Source organism: Zootoca vivipara, chromosome 15 (assembly GCF_963506605.1).
Source record: "Zootoca vivipara chromosome 15, rZooViv1.1, whole genome shotgun sequence".
In the NCBI taxonomy this organism is placed as follows: Eukaryota; Metazoa; Chordata; class Lepidosauria; order Squamata; family Lacertidae; genus Zootoca; species Zootoca vivipara.
The window spans coordinates 30584393-30601809 of NC_083290.1; the positions used below are offsets into that span (position 1 = coordinate 30584393).

At 44.9% G+C, this 17417-nt stretch overlaps 1 protein-coding gene across 7 annotated transcripts in view; it reads right to left on the reverse strand.

Annotated features, from left to right (window-relative positions):
- Positions 1-17417, reverse strand: part of CEP164 (centrosomal protein 164) — a 46860-nt gene that overhangs the window by 23922 nt on the left and 5521 nt on the right. For all 7 annotated transcript variants that reach the window (XR_009556821.1, XR_004693961.2, XR_004693960.2 and 4 more), the window contains 10 exons: positions 15411-15569; positions 15174-15281; positions 14367-14444; positions 13223-13297; positions 12180-12278; positions 10468-10547; positions 9292-9432; positions 3285-3500; positions 1981-2112; positions 760-976 (listed from right to left, as the gene is read on the reverse strand). Coding sequence is in view for 1 of the 7 variants with exons in the window: in XM_035138813.2 (XP_034994704.2) it covers positions 760-976; positions 1981-2112; positions 3285-3500; positions 9292-9432; positions 10468-10547; positions 12180-12278; positions 13223-13297; positions 14367-14444; positions 15174-15281; positions 15411-15569 (1305 nt within the window). In the remaining 6 variants the exon portion in view is untranslated. The remainder of the gene's footprint in view (positions 1-759; positions 977-1980; positions 2113-3284; positions 3501-9291; positions 9433-10467; positions 10548-12179; positions 12279-13222; positions 13298-14366; positions 14445-15173; positions 15282-15410; positions 15570-17417) is intronic.

Genomic DNA, 17417 nt, shown 5'->3' on the forward strand with positions numbered 1-17417 from the left:
CCTGGAACCTTCTCCTAATCTGCTCTAGAGGGCTGGGAGCAAAGCCCATTATATATTTAGGGAATGTGTGGGGAGAGGAGAGGCAGGAAAGTTTCACTGCGCATCCAGTGTGGTTCTGTTCCCCATTTCATCCTCTCAAAAACCGTGAAACAGGTCAGACTGAAAAACCATGACTGGCCCACAGCCCTGTCTGGCTTCAGGGCTGAGTGGGAATCTGGATCCGTATCTCCCCATCTTAGTTAAATTTTAGCCAGTATGACACACTGCTTTTCTGCAACTGTCCGAGGGGGCTTGAACCTCATAAATTTCAGTACTCTTAGCTAATCATTTACCCCTTACCTTGCTCCCATTCACAATAAGCTACAGCTTGTTTCAAACTATGGCTTTTTCAACGTGTAAACCAGGTGTTTGCAGGCTGAGGGTGTGACAGCTACTCCCAAGCAGGCCGACAACACTTCTTTCTTGCACCAGATGCAGTCAGTGCTGGCTACCCAAGATCTCATGCTGGTGCACCTACCAACACTTACCCTGCAAGTCACCCTTTGACAGTGAGGGAACAGACAACCCCTGATGCCCATCTCCATATATTGTAGACATGGGCTGAGAACAGCAGCAAAGCTGGAATTAAGAGCTACTACAAGCGCTTGCAGCTACAGGATCCTATTGCCACCCTCACCCTCCTCTCCTTAGTTTGCCAACCTGGGTTCTTCCCAGAGGCAAATGCTGTGGCTTCTCCACACCCTCAATGCAGAAGCTCACCATTTCATTTTCTCTGGCCAGCCTCTTCTTCAGCTCGTTGAAGGCTCTCTTGATCTCCTCCTCCACTTCCATTTGTTCTGCCTGCTCAACAGCTTCTGCTTCCTTCTTCACCCTTTCCAGAGAAAGCTGCATCTGCGCCTTCAGTTCATCCTCTTCAGACTGATGAAAGGATTCCAGCTCCTCTCTGAGCTTCTGCAGAGCAGCCTCCTGGGCCAGCCTGAAAAGCAGACAGTGAGCGCAAGACAGAAGCAGACCCTTTCTCCCTTCCCCTCTTGCCAAGCCAAGAACCAAACCAAGGAGAGGTGGAAAACCTCAGGCCCTCAAGTTTGCCAATTTCCAGGTTGCCAGATGGAATGTGGCACCCCCTCATAATTTATGTGACCCAACAACAGGGTCAAATTCTTCCACCTGCCTCTCAAGAAAATCTACGTAGCTGGATATGATCCCCAAGCATTACTAAAACAAACAGACCACAAAGGTTTTCCATCATAAAAGCACTCGTGGAACCCGCCGTGGCCTTTAATTGCAGTGACAGCCAAATAATCCCCAAATATGCCTGCAAATACATAGGTAGTATTGGGGCCAGCTGGACTCGTGGGGAAGGCAATTTCACAAATGGGGCACCACCACAGAGGCCTTATCCCATGTTACCACTAAAAGTACACCCCTTTCTGTGCCTTCTTGGATTTTAAGAGCATAAAAATAGCACCAATGTGGAAGGGTTCTAAAGGACACCCACCCCCCAGCAACAGCTGGAGAGATGGCAAAGGCCTGCACCCGGGCCTTGGATTTCTCGGTTGTAAAAACCTCCCCAACATTGACTGCTAGAAGTTTATGGTGTTGCAAGGGATAGGCAGCACACAACTATAATGGCAGGCAGACACTGAGTGCTCAGCAGCACACGGTATCACTATCCTTCATTCAACCCCTACCATTTTCACCTGAGACTTTTATGGAGTCTCGGGAAATATTGAAGCTGCAGAATCAGCACTACTGATCTGGAACAAAAGCCACTTTGGTAGTCACTTTTCCTCCAGTGATTTTTACAACAAATTGTAAACAGTGTACATTCTCAAATGTCTCCTAGGCTGGAAAGGGTACACTCATTGTACAAAACTGGTTTAAACACAAGGCTAATCACTGCACTGCCAAGGCCACCAGCTTCCACCTCCACAGCAAAGGATGATGTATGCAGAAAACCCTGCCTATTCAAACCAGCACCTGATCCTCGCCTTCTCTGCCTCTGCTTCAGAATAGATCTGGGTTTGGAGTTTCAGAAGTTCGTCTTGCATCTCCTTCCTCAAGCGCTCCTCCTCCTTCTGCCTCGCAGCCTCCAACTCAGCTTTTAATGATCTAAGAAACAAGCAGAAAGTGATTATTATTATTTTTGGGGGGTGTACATCTCCTTGAAGCAATGGGAGCACTGCTGAAGTCCAGTAGACAACCTCAGTAGTGTGCAGCAAAAGCGAAGTCAACTTGCTCGCAATTTCCCAAGCAATCCAAGTGTGAGACTGATCCAAGCAACTGGGATTTGCAGACGATTCTACAGAAGAAACCTTCCATAAGTTTAGGATTCAGACTTCTCCACATTCTCACTTCCAACTCTGGCCCTGCCCTTTAGATGTCAGCCAGGTGCTCAAGCTTCACCTGTAACAATCTGCTACTTTAAGACTGCTACAAATGAAGATGTTGCTCCATGCAGGCTTGGGACAGATGAGGAGAACGCAGGAAGCCCTTTCACTAGAACCTAAGCCATGAAAACTGGAAAAAAAACAGCTGCATTCAGGCCTCACTCAGTGGCTTGGATTAGGATCTCCCTCTACACCTTTGCCACAGAGGATCCTGTTCAAAATTAGACACACACACACACACACACACACACACACACACACACAGCACCATTTTCTGTATTTTTGTCCTATTACTCCCAGCCTCTTTCTCTTCCTGACTAAAGTCATTGTTTAAGTGGACTGTCCTTGATTATTCAATAATGTTTTGTCCAGTAGCCTTCTGCTGTATGTGGCAGAAAATGTTTTTATGCCTAGCTTAACTGCTGACCCTATCCCCAAAGGTCAAGCAATGCAAGAGAGGCCATTGCAAGTATGTTACTGTCACAATCCTATACAGAGCACAAGTGAGTAGAGAATCAAATGAGATTATCCTGTCATGACTCGCTCCAAAGTAGCAGCTGTTAATGAACAGGCATAGCAAGACTAGCTGCATAGATTAGCACCAAGAAAGCAATATGCAACTTTCTCTAGTGAGGAGCAAATGAACTCCAAATAGGAAGATTCTGTTGAACTTTTTTGTTGGGAATCTGGAGCCCAAACCTGAATGTGGCAGAGACTTCTTTCTACCTTTGCACGGTGGGGGTGGGGGTGCCTAAAAAGCACTGAATACTTGCAAGCTATAAGACACACTGCTCCCATGGACTAGCATCTCTTCAAAAGACCTTCCACCCTCTATTAGTGGATTCACTGCAGGGAGGAAGAGAAGCAAAACAGCCGTATGTGGATGGAACTCACTGGAGGGCATTCTTTTTCTGCTGGTGGAGCATCTGGATCTCCTGCTCCTCTTCTTGCTGTAGTTCTTCCTGCAGCTGCTGCATTCGAGTCTGTTTTTCTTGCAGCAAATGTATTTTTGCTTGTTCCAGCAAAGTGTGATGCATTGTGGTTATTTCCTCAAGGGAATCCCCAGCATGCTTTTCCCAGGACATTTGCTTACCCTCAGCCTCAAAATTCCTGCCATTAAGAGAAACTTTCCACATTAAACAGATTAGCAGGGAACAATATAGCAACAAGCACACTTCACAAAGCCGTCTTCTTCTACAAGAGAAGTCAGCCTTCCCAATACACTACTATCTCCAGCTACTGTTCCAGCTTCTTGTATGGCGTGAAGAGCTTACAGCTGTACCGTATGCTGCCTGCCTGCCACAGGTAGCATAAATTTCATCTACCATGTACAGCAAGGCACAGATTTCAAGATCATATTTTCCCAGAATCTCAGGAGGCTACTAGGCATCACAGCAATAGAAGAGCATTCAAGAGCTTGGAGTGCAGCGACTGAGGAAGGAGCAGAAGGTGAGCTGAGCTTGGGAGACACTCTGTAGGTTTTGTGGCTTTGTCTTTTGGGGCTGTGTGTGAGTAAGTTTGTGTGCTTATTTGTTTTCTTACTTGTTTGTGTGCTTGTGCTGGTTTTCTAGGGCTGCTGCCTCTTGGATTTGGGTGACTGTCCAGGCTTGTGTGGGTGTTTGTTTCTGGCTGTGACCTTGTTTGTTTCTGGCTGTGACCTTTCACCTAGAAGTGTGAGTCAGGAGGGACAGGTGATTAGCTGTGGGCGGAGCTAGTCAGAGCTTGGAGTGCAGCGGCGCGCGCCTAGCGGCGCGCGCAGTTTGACCCATCTTTTTGATCTAGGGCAGCAAGTCTCACACGTTTGTTAGGGGGGACCTAGGCCTCTTCCTCTTTCCCCCTTGACTTCAAGGTTTTCAAGATGGAGGTGGAGGGAACAACCGTTGTCACCTGCAATTCCTGTGCAATGTTTGTTTTCTTGCCAAAGGATGTGGGTAGCTACACTTGCGACAATTGCAAGTTGGTTGCCCTACTAGAAAACAAGGTTGCCCTTCTGGAAGAGAAGGTGCAGCAGCTTCAGGGGCGTGTATCTACGCTCCAGAGAATTAAAGAGCTGGAGCTTTTCTTGGATGCAGCAGAGCACACTGTCTGCACCAAGGAGGAGACAGGGGATCTCCCTGAGGAGGAGGAGGTCAGTTCCCCAACACAGCAGCCAGATGTATGGAGGAACGTGACTCATAGAAGTAGAAGGCCCAGGGATCGCTCTGAGTGCTTAGAATTACACAACCGTTTTGAAGTGCTCATGGAAGACGAGGAACAGACTCCACCTGAGGATCTTTCCCTCATCACAGTTGATGAGGAATATGAAGACGAGCAGCAAAGTCAGTCCTCCGGGAATATGCAGGTAACCTTGGAAGGGACAGCACATGGAAGAATCCCAACCAAGCCTATGAAGAGGCGTGTAGTGGTGATAGGGGATTCCCTACTGAGGGGTACAGAAGCAGTGATCTGTGGGCCTGACAAGATGTCTCGAGAGGTGTGCTGTCTACCTGGGGCCAAGATCAAAGATGTAACAGAACGGCTGCAAGGAATCATAAAACCCACCGACAAATACCCCTTCCTTTTGGTGCATGTGGGAACCAATGACACTGCAAGCCATAGCTTACAGAAGATCAAAAATGATTATGAGGCTCTGGGCAGGAAGTTGAAGCAATTAGATGCACAAATTGTCATCTCTTCTGTCCTCCCAGTTGAACGACATGGCCCAGGGAGAGAGGGGAAAATAGGGGAAGTGAACAACTGGCTTCGCAAATGGTGCAAACAGGAACGGTTTGGATTCCTAGATCACGGTCTGCAGTTTCTTGAAGATGGACTTCTGGCAAGTGATGGACTGCACCTCACAAAAGTTGGGAGGAATGTTTTTGCCACAAAACTCAAAAACCTCATCAGGAGGGCTTTAAACTGACTTATGTGGGGGAGGGAGACAGTGGTCCTGAAGGTAGGAGTCTATCAAATGCTGAAGATGATCATCCAAATGTCAAGGACCAAACGGAGCAAGCAGCATGCAGACCTAGTGGTGGGACGAAAATATCCTTAAATAAGAGACATGGGGGAATGATCAACGGTCTTCAATGTCTGTATACTAATGCACAGAGCATGGGAAATAAACAAGATGAACTTGAGCTCTTGGTACAGCAAACTAAATATGACATAATAGGCATCACTGAAACCTGGTGGGATGAGTCTCATGACTGGAATGTAGTAATAGAGGGATACAATCTATTTAAGAGAAATAGACCAAACAGGAAAGGAGGAGGAGTAGCTTTATATGTTAGGGATATGTATACCTGTGAAGAGATCCAGGATTTAAAACTTCAAAGCCAAATTGAGAGTATCTGGGTCAAAATTAAGGGAGAGAAAAACAACAGTGATCTCATTGTGGGAGTTTACTATAGATCCCCAAGCCAAACTGAGGACACAGATGATGCCTTCCTGGAACAGATGGCCAAGCATTCCAAAGGAAGTGAGATAGTAGTAATGGGGGATTTCAACTATCCTGATATTTGTTGGATGTCAAACTCAGCCAAGAGCATAAGGTCGAACAGATTCCTCACTGGCCTTGCAGACAACTTCATTGTCCAGAAAGTGGGAGAAGCAACAAGAGGATCAGCCATTTTAGATCTGGTCCTAACCAATAGTGATGACTTGGTTAGTGGGGTAGAAGTGGCAGGATCATTAGGTGGGAGTGACCATGCTCTTCTGGAGTTTATTATCCAGCGGAAAGGAGCAACCAAGCATACTAAGGTCCAAATTCTAGACTTTAAGAAAGCCGACTTCAGAAAACTTAGGGAAACGCTGGGTGAAATCCCATGGACAGTAATACTAAAAGGGAAGGGAGTTCATGATGGTTGGGAGTTTGTTAAAAGGGAGATATTAAAAGCACAACTTCAGGCAATACCAATGAGACGGAAACATGGAAGGTGCCTAAAGAAGCCAGGCTGGCTATCTAAAGAACTTTTGACTGAGTTAAGATTTAAAAGGGATATGTACAAAAAATGGAAAAGGGGGGAAATCTCCAGAGAGGAATTCAAACATATAGCCAGCACGTGTAGAGACAAAGTCAGAAAAGCTAAAGCACAGAATGAACTCAGGCTCGCTAGAGAGGTTAAAAGCAACAAAAAGGGCTTTTATGGGTATGTCCGTAGCAAAAGGAAAAACAAGGAAACAGTGGGGTCACTCAGAGGAGAAGATGGTGAAATGCAAACAGGGGACAGAGAAAGGGCAGAACTCCTCAATGCCTTCTTTGCCTCAGTCTTCTCCAAGAAAGAAAACAACGCCCGACCTGAAGAATATGGAGCAGATGATTCAGCAGGGGAAACACAGCCCAGAATAAGTAAGGAGGTAGTACAAGAATACTTGGCTAGTTTAGATGTATTCAAGTCTCCAGGGCCAGATGAACTACATCCAAGAGTATTAAAAGAACTGGCAGAGGTGATTTCAGAACCACTGGCAATAATCTTTGAAAATTCCTGGAGAACAGGCGAAGTTCCAGCAGACTGGAGGAGGGCAAATGTTGTCCCTATTTTCAAAAAGGGGAAAAGAGAGGACCCAAACAATTACCGCCCAGTCAGCCTGACATCAATACCAGGAAAGATTCTAGAGCAGATCATTAAGCAAACAGTCTGTGAGCACCTAGAAAGAAACTCTGTGATCACTAAAAGTCAGCATGGGTTCCTGAAAAATAAGTCATGTCAGACTAATCTGATCTCATTTTTTGACAGAATTACAAGCCTGGTAGATGAAGGGAACGCTGTGGATGTAGCCTATCTTGATTTCAGCAAGGCCTTTGACAAGGTGCCCCATGATATTCTTGTAAAGAAGCTGGTAAAATGTGGGCTAGACAATGCTACCATTCAGTGGATTTGTAACTGGCTTACTGACCGAACCCAAAGGGTGCTCATCAGTGGCTCCTCCTCATCCTGGAGAGTAGTGACTAGTGGGGTGCCACAGGGTTCTGTCTTGGGCCCAGTCTTGTTCAACATCTTTATCAATGACTTGGATGATGGGCTTGAGGGCATCCTGAGCAAGTTTGCAGATGACACCAAATTGGGAGGGGTGGCTAACACCCCAGAGGACAGGATCACACTTCAGAATGACCTTAACAGATTAGACAACTGGGCCAAAGCAAACAAGATGAATTTTAACAAGGAGAAATGTAAAGTACTACACTTGGGCAAAAAAAATGAAAGGCACAAATACAGGATGGGAGACACCTGGCTTGAGAGCAGTACATGTGAAAAGGATCTAGGAGTCTTGGTAGACCACAAACTTGACATGAGTCAGCAGTGTGATGCAGCAGCTAAAAAAGCCAATGCAATTCTGGGCTGCATCAATAGGAGTATAGCATCTAGATCAAGGGAAGTAATAGTACCACTGTATTCTGCTCTGGTCAGACCTCACCTGGAGTACTGTGTCCAGTTCTGGGCACCACAGTTCAAGAAGGATACTGATAAGCTGGAACGTGTCCAGAAGAGGGCAACCAAAATGGTCAAAGGCCTGGAAACGATGCCTTATGAGGAACGGCTTAGGGAGCTGGGTATGTTTAGCCTGGAGAAGAGAAGGTTAAGGGGTGATATGATAACCATGTTCAAATATATAAAAGGATGTCATATAGAGGAGGGAGAAAGGTTGTTTTCTGCTGCTCCAGAGAAGCGGACACGGAGCAATGGATTCAAACTACAAGAAAGAAAATTCCACCTAAACATTAGGAAGAACTTCCTGACAGTAAGAGCTGTTCGGCAGTGGAATTTGCTGCCAAGGAGTGTGGTGGAGTCTCCTTCTTTGGAGGTCTTTAAGCAGAGGCTTGACAGCCATCTGTCAGGAATGCTTTGATGGTGTTTCCTGCTTGGCAGGGGGTTGGACTGGATGGCCCTTGTGGTCTCTTCCAACTCTATGATTCTATGATTCTAAGAGAATCTAGAATTCCAAATCCATGGCAGCTGCTTACAGTTCAGAACTTACTTTGAAAACGTAATAGTGCCATGCAGCTACATTTCCTAGTCCAGAGCTTTAATCATTCTGCTGCCTTAAGGCATATCCATGAAAGCTGCTTTGATGGTACTGGACTGTCAGGCACCAGGCTCAGAAAGGGCAGTCAACTGTCCACATGGCACACAGCCTGGATCCCTGTCATGTTCCCAAGCTTTTAGTGGACTGCTACATTTTCAACACAAAACTCAAGGCCATGACTAGTTATGTTTATTTTACTAGTGACACTGCATTCACCTGGGTTTCTGAGCTAGGAACCAAGAGGAGAGACTATGTTGCACAGGACCACTTGGACTGTGTGCAGCTAGAGAACTTTCCTCTCTTTCTAAAATTCATTGAAAGCCAAAAAGAGATGCTTTTAGACAAAACACACTTAAGGTGCTTTACATCAAATGCATGTTGTTTTATGAAACAAAACCTGTGATAACCATCATAAATTGCTTTGGTGGGACCTTGAAGAGGAGAGCAAAGAAGGGGCTCAGCTGAGCCATCAGGGTTGAAGAACACACTGCCAAGTTATCCCAGTGAACCATTTTATAGTGAAGAAATATGCTAGAACAGGTTGGCCTGAGCTCTAGAAACATTACACAGCACACCTCCATCTTGCCACCATTAAGTATCAAGTAGGAAATGGATTAGGAAACAAGTTGTAAAATACACATTCTCTTCTAGAAACCCTGCCCCCCCCTATTTATAAGCAGTTGCTTTTGGAGAAGGGCCACAGGGTAGTGACTGAGTATCTGCTTTGCCATGTTCAATCCCCAGCATCAGGATGAGCAGCTTCCTATGAATCCAATGCAGACACTTTACTGGGAGGATGACAGAACCCAAAGGAGGTGTGCACCTCAATGTCCCCCCCCTCCTCTTGCAGAAAAGGGCCCCCTAGACAGAAGCATATGCCATTGCATCCCCTTACTCTTTGCAGGATGGGTCTCGCTCCTTCAGGTTCACCAGCTGGTGCTCAATTCTCATCTTCATTTCCAAGGCGCCAGAACCTACCGAGACTGCCTTCTTTTCAGACCCTTCAGAACCACTCGGGCAGCTTTTGCTCCTCTCCCTTGATGGCAATAAAAAATGCAAAAGAACAAGGATTTACAGCATGCCTAATTATGGAGGGCAGAGCCTCTAGCAACAGGGTGTAGTCCTGGCATGCAGCTCTGCAGCCAGAGAGGCAAGAGAGGTCCTCCTCTACACAAGAGAGGTGGGGGGCGGGGCGGTCACTATTGGGTGCCTGGAAACTACGGGGAGGGAGCCCCAACAGGAGAGCCATTGCCATGCAGCCCTAATTATGCATATCACAATTTTTTAACTTAGTTGGAGACAATATAATATCCAAAAGCTGGGATTTAATGCATTTCTTTCAAGAATCTGGATATCATGTGGCATTTATTATCTTGAAATAATTCAGAATAGTTTACTTTCCTCCAGTAATTGTTGTAGCTGGCAATTTATAATGTACTGTAAATGTACATTCAAAGGAAAATTTAGTATAAACATCATTTTCTTTAAACATCTACTCAGTACTCTCCTTCTAAGAAGCTTACAGCTTGCAGGCAGGTAATTTAGAATTGTACCTCAATTCTGCATCAATCCTTTAAATCTGTAATGCCTCGATTTTGTATTTTGCTATGTTCTTATGCTACTGACAAACCTCATTTACCCTCTTCTGTAATGTTCAACTAATTTTATTAAGTAAAGGAAACATGGGGTTGCACTCAAGAGTAGAACCACTGAAATTAAAGGCCATTACTAACAGGTCCAACTAAACTGATGCCTGGAGCTGATCCCTGGATCCTAAATTTCTGTGTGCAGATAAGGAGGGGAGGCTATTTCTCTGCCTCCTTAATGTGGCATCTGTAACAGAGGAAAGGAGGGTGCTGCTTAACTGACAAACCTAGGGCCTTGCTATATAAAAAGCACATCCTGAACAGAGCAAAACCTGCTGTCAAGACACAAAAGGGATTCTGCAGAGGGAAAGAATGAATGAAGAAATAAAGCAAGAATGTGCCCCCGAAAACCAGGGATTTTGACAGCTGGCTGATTTGTGACAATACTGTGTGGAAAGGTTAGAAGTGCTGCAAAAGAGCTGTACCTCTTAGCTGATCCTTGGCTTTTCTCCTCTGCTAGGCTGCCTTTGCTTTGGTCCTCCTCCTGTCCTGACCAGTCATTAGTCTACCAGAAAGATAAAAGCAGAAAGAAGGGTTTGCCACAATACTGCCATTTCAATGAAAGGTGGAGACAGACAGAGTCATGAATAGAATTGATCCTTCTGAGCTGAGCCTACAGTAAGTGCTGCTGAAAGACACTTCCAGAGTACAGACAAGATGGTGAAGCCTACAGCTCTGTCTTCCATGGGACAGGAGTACTTCAATGGACCAGGCTATCTGTGTCTAGAGAGAATGACTACTGTATGTGTGAGAAAGAATGAATGAATTTGGGAAGATGGTAAGCACACCAGCAATGACTGAACTACTCCATAAGAGACCTAACACACCACTTGGCCGGCTGATTCAATAGTGGGTGCTTTCACACACACAAACAATTGCTGTGATGCAACAGATTCCATGAAATCTGGCAATGCAGAGATTGCAGAAGCAAGGATGAGAAGACAGAAACACAAGACTAAGCGTCTGCAGATGTACCCCCAGCTTCTGTATGGATATCCCATGCAATCTCTTTCCCCAGCTATAACACACTGCCTGCACTCCAAATAGCCCTTGACCTACTTTCTACTCCAAATCACCAGGGAAAAGGATACAGCAACATAAGATGCAGAAAGGAAAAACACTAGTTTTTATTATTCAGATACAGCGATGGGGAACCTCCAGCCCACTGGTAAAATTAGGCTTTACAGGGTTTCTAATCGGGACGTGGGTGGCGCTGTGGGTTAAACCACAGAGCCTAGGGCTTGCCAATCAGAAGGTCGGCAGTTCGAATCCCCGTGACGGGGTGAGCTCCCAGCTCCTGCCAACCTAGCAGTTCGAAAGCACGTCAAAGTGCAAGTAGATAACTAGGTACCGCTACAGCGGGAAAGTAAATGGCGTTTCCGTGTGCTGCTCTGGTTCGCCAGAAGCGGCTTTGTCATGCAGGCTACATGACTTGGAAACTGTACGCTGGCTCCCTCGGCCAATAACGCGAGATGAGTGCCGCAGCACCAGAATCCGTCACGGCTGGACCTAATGGTCAGGGGTCCCTTTACCCTAATCTGGCCTACAAAGCCATTTCCCCCCCAAAACACACCCACCTGCTGCCATATATGGTAAGCTAAAAATGTGGCTGCAAAGACAACAGCAGAAGTACTCTTCTGATGACTCTTGGCAAGCAAGGTTTGCTGCAAGCCACCACTAGTATTGATTGTGCGTGATCAGGAACTCCACGGCGCAGCCAATCCCTGTGAGGCCTGCTCTAAACGCTGAACAGCTGAGCGGCATGTATAGGATATCTCACTCCCGTTCTATCCTAGAACCATGAGCTTCTGCAATCCAAGTTTCAACCACCAGCTTATGGGAATAGGCAAATCTTATGTCTGGGCAGCCTCCTCATCAGCAGTCTCTGTATACCTGGGAATGACCTGCTGGATGAGCGGGGGTATATAGCAGGACTTCTGAGAGACAGGCTCACAACTTTGGGTGGTTGGGAGCACTGCCTGTTAAAAGTGGACATTTGTTCCAGCTTAAACCTCTATGAGACCTGCCCCTTTGCTTCATACACTACTTTCCACTCTCCTAGCAAGTCAGCTGTAGGAGCAATCTCCAAGACAACATGTTCGAAGAGGAGCCCATGCAGCTCCACAATGCTACTTACCTGTTCCTTCCAAGTGCTTTCCACCATGGCTCTGCTCACTGCAAACTTTGGAGTTCCCAGGACTGGAGGCAACACATCCATGTTTTCAAAGCTTGGGCTCTGGAAACCAAAGCCCCCAAGAAACAAAGGGGTAAGGAGAGATTGGCATTCCAAGAGGCTTCCCTGCTTGAGCTCTCAAAGGTAGTTGAATGTAGTGCTGAGGACCCTCAGGCTGATAGTCTTGGGGGTCCCAAGCACTCAGGCTGAGGCTACATTATCTGGAGCAGCTCACAACCAAGGCCTCTGAGACAACCATGACACCCTGTCTCAAATGAACACTGGACCAATACACAGCGCAGGACTTGAGACCTGATCCTCTGAATTGAACAGGGTGGTGTGTAAGGGGGAGTGATCTGTGACTGAGGGAGCAGATAGAGACTCATCTTAACCTAATTAAATCTGTCAGAACAGAGCTGGGCATAGGGACCTTGGAGGTTACCAATGCCTCCCTGAGGAATGGAGTGGTTCTGACTGCTCTGAAGATGGCAGCAGTGAGGCTTCTGTTGAAGAAATCTAAGTTTGTCAGTTTAGATACCTTAGTCTGAGTTGAGATATCAGCCAGTCTTGAATGCTCCATTCTTGGGGGGAAACTAGGTCTGATCCAGACAGTGAATATCAACAGCACTACTTGGAGTTGACTGTCTGGATCAGACCTAGTTTGGGGATGGAGATGGTAGAAGTCATTTACCCAGACAACCAAGGCTAAGGGTGGGTGGGGTGGGAGAGTGTGCGGCCCCATTAGTTATTCTCGACCCTCTTCTAGGCCAAGAGACCGGGCCTTTGGACCCAAAGCCAGCAATGATATCGATACTGGGTACAATGCAGGGTGCAATGGTACTTGGAACTTCATCCACACAAAAACAGACCAGGAGAGTTGGTAAGAAAGTCGTTAAAAGTGCCAGCCCAAGAGTTATAAGCTCCCCAAGAACTCCATCTTATTTTTTCAAAGAAGTTTCTATTTCTTCTTCCTACTCTCTTACTACCCATGTTAATGGCAGACTCACCACAGCACTATGTGGCTCAGGGTCCAAGTGGTCAGAAACCTGCCATTCCTTCATTAGATTGCTGCCTTCAGAAACCTTCAAAAGCAAAGAGACACACACCCATCACCAGCATTGCACACTATGATTGACTGGAAAGCAAACTAAAAAAAAAGTGAGGAAAAATGCTACAAGTGAGGAGTGACTGACCCACAGCATTCTAAGGTGAATACCTTGAATATTTTAGCCCACAAAAATACACAAACCACCAATGTAGCAGCGAAAGTATCTGAGATAGCAACGTGCTCCTCAAATCCTGCCAGATTTCTCCTAGAGAAGTTCTCTCTTGGTCACCCAACATCACATCCATGGCATTTGGGGCTGATGTGCTTACTATACCCCAAATGGTGCTCCTCTTTTAAAGATGATCCGAGGATTGGTTTTTATTGGCAAGCAGGCACTTTAAGCCCCCAATACCAGGAAACTATCCAAAAAGCAGAGTGGATAAAAATCAGTGATTCTAAAAAATAAAATAAAAAAATCATTTTAAAAAAATTAAATCAGATTTTTTTTCATTTAAATTGGATTTTTAAAATAAAATGCTTTTGGAGTAAAAATCTTTCTAAAGATAGTTTTCTATTTAAGTTACATTATAGTCCAAAGACTATTCATCAGGAAATAAGGATTTGTTTTAAGTTTTTCATGTGTGCTAAAACTCAGTCTAAGGTTTTTGGGGTTTTTTTAATCATTTAATCACATCAGGTAACAAACATGGATACATATGCTATAATGTTATTGATTTAGTTAAATAAATAGTTTAAATTAAGGAAATGATTATTTTTCTCCTTTATTGAAAAGTTGTCCAAATATAAACAGTTAACTTATTAAAACCTCACAATAATTTCATAATTATCTGTCAATGTATTTCTAATAGTATAACCAAGTCAGTAATTTTTGATATAACTGTAAAAACTACTCTGAAAATTTATTACTGTATTCCAAAAATGAAACCTTCATCTGGTTGTAAATATTAATATTATACCTGCAATAATGAGGCTTTCTGTGCAAAAAATGATTTAAATCAAGTCTTACTGACTAGTGATTTAAATCGTGATTTAAATCGATTTGATTTAAATCAAATCCACCCTGCCAAATAGTAAGTACATACCTCATTCTCAAAGCTGGCACCAAGGGCACTAACATCCATATGCAGGTTCTTGAGAAGCCCACCTGTCCCACGAGGACTCTGGACATGCAACAAGGAGCAGAGAAATGTTCAGCTGTGCATCCAAAGCCATACTTGAAGAACTGACACTGGGGACAAAGAAGGCAACAAGAGAGGGTCCCAATCTGCTCCCTCACCCTACCACAAGCAATGTAGTGTAGGGATCTTTGGGGGAACCAGGGCTAGAAGAACTAAAGTGTGGATTTGGATTTATGTGTGCAAATTGGCCCCTTCTCAAAGTTGATAAGCCTACAGGTACATGGACATAATGAAGCCAGAGTCTGATTACTGCATCAAGAGTTGTGCCCTTCTGTGAAGGAAAGAATTTACAACTGCAAGAATCACCACTTATACAAAGACGTATCTGTCCTGCTGCATGTTCCACTTAGGAGCATGCAGTAAAATAGGCATTGCACCAACTCTGCGTTTCTTTCTGTGCAGGAAAGCCAGGAGACTTGAAATGGACAAGCATCATAGTTCAGTGGCAGATAATCTTCTTTGCATGAGGACTCGGGTTCAATCCCCAATGGCATTTTCAGTGAGGTACAGAACATGCCCCATCTGAAACCCTGGAGAGCTGCAAGTGATCAGTGCAAGTAGTACTGAGATAGATGGATGATCTGAGTTGGTATAAAAGCAGCTTTCTATGTTCCAATGTGTCCACCATAGATCAGAAAGGAATACGCACAGCCCTCCATCCCCATCTCATAGAACAACTCTGTGAGAGACCCTTTCATCAAGCACTACTACCTCATTGCTGCAATCTTCCTTTTCTGCCCCATTAGGAGTCAGCTGGTTTAAGGATGCTTCCTCTTCTTCGTCCACACATTGAAACAGACTTTTCTTGCAACTGCCAAGCTTTAAGAGACAAAAACATGCATACACCAGATGGAAATTAAGTAGATAATGCAAAAGAGGCAAAAAGCCACACAAACAACTTTGCATGCTCATAAGCACACCCACACGAACCAGATTTTAGTTGTTTACCATTGTGATAGTATGTGCTGGTTCCTTCGGTTCCATGGCACTTCTCCCATTTGTATTGTGTAAGTTGCAGGGTGCACTGACTGGAGCATCCACAAACCCACGTAATGGAGCAAGGCTCCCCAGGGGAGACTGGACAGGGGCTAGTATAGGTCCTGGAGACTGGAAGATTTCAGGGAGGGGGAAGACACAGTAACAAGTAAGCAGAAGCTGTCTATGACTATGCTAGAAGTTCAATAGTAGTTTGACATGGCTTCTTACATGCTCTTTCTCTACCTCACACCTCAATAAGAGAACTGCTTTCCTGGATCACAACAGACTGAAGTTTGAAGTGTCAGCATGAGCTGATCTCATTTTGGGGAGGGGACAACAACGCAAGCACACAAGTGTGTGGCTTGCATTAGCAGTGCTTCTTAAACCTGGGTCTCCAGCTGTTGTTGGACTACCAATTCCCATCATCCCTGGCTAGCAGGACCAGTGACCATGAATGATGGGAGCTGTAGTCCGACAACAACTGGAGACCCAGGTTCTGTGTTAAAGTCTAAAAAACAAAATAAAAAACCACACCTGTCTGAAAAAACTGCAGAAAAGTTGTCCCTTGAAATAAGCTGCTAATGAAACCCAATGGTCAAATCAGGTTGATTCATTCAAACGTTAAAAGCTCTTTCAGGAACTAATAAGCAATGCAACAGGGAGGCATCTATCTTCATTTCCACATTAAAATGACTTATGCCCAAGCAACACAGCCAGACTGTGCAGCATCTATTTATTTGCAGCATGTAAAGGGATTGTCTACAAGCTTAGACGAATCAGCAGTTGGCAAATGCTACAGATACCTTAAAAGGCTACATCTACCACCAGAGTCACTAGTTACGCCACCTGCAGAAGATGGCACCCTTGGCCACCAAAGATATTCAGTTCACTTCTGAAAGAACTGAAACAAAACGGCTAACCCTTCCACTTATTTATTCTGTAAGTTTATCCAACTAAAAACACAGGAACATTTTTTTATTGTAATTCATCCTGTATTATGGTCAATCCCAGAGTAGAGTGCAACATTAAAATACATGACACAAAACAAAGCAGAACAATCTGAAATAAATCAAACCACAACAACAGTAAATCAAATTTACACCACAGCACTATGAGAGCAACAAAAAACAAACAAACGTCTGAGCAAGATGCATAAAGTCCACCAATCAACTCTGTGAGGGGAGAAAGCTGCAGACCAGCCTGTGATGCCTACAGATGCCATGCATGTGCTGGGAAACTATAGGCACATGACTTCTTTCTGCCTATATGCTCCAATGGGACTCGACTGGAGGAAGTCCCACTACAAAAAGGGTGTGTCTTCACTAATACAGGTTGGCTTCCCCAGAGGTGTTCAAATAAACATACCAGTTAGATAACACACTGGCCTTGTGGTGCATGAATGCAACTGGGTAGCCACAAGATTGTTTTCAGGTGCTCCTCAGACACAATGACTAGGAATTATGTGGGAAACCCAAGGATGGGAAAAGGTGCAAGTGATTCCTTGCAATTCTACTCAACAACTGTCACACCAAAGCCATTAACTATTCCTTACCTCCTCCTTAACTTCCCATCAGATTTTATGAGAGACCATTATTAAGGATTGTACTCAATGTAGTAGCACTAATGAGAGTGTTCTGGCAGCAAAATGATTTCTCCTTGTGCAACAAAACCTTTGCAGGCTCTCTCCCCTCTGCTCTTCCCCCAAAGCTGTTTCGGGGGTTCCCCACAACATATCACAGCAGATTTGGGGATGGTGCAGGGGGAGGAGAGGAGTAACCCTCTCCCTGACAATTTAGTGAATTTATGCTGTTGAAAACTGCCCTAAATAAACTGTCTGCCTCCCTGGGCTCCTTTGAGAGGAACAGTAGGATAATATAAACAAATATTAATTTACTCAACTATTTCAGTTATTATTCTTTTGTAAGGCAGATAGGTTTATCTCTTTATCCACAGTCTCCCAAGACTGGCAAGATGAGC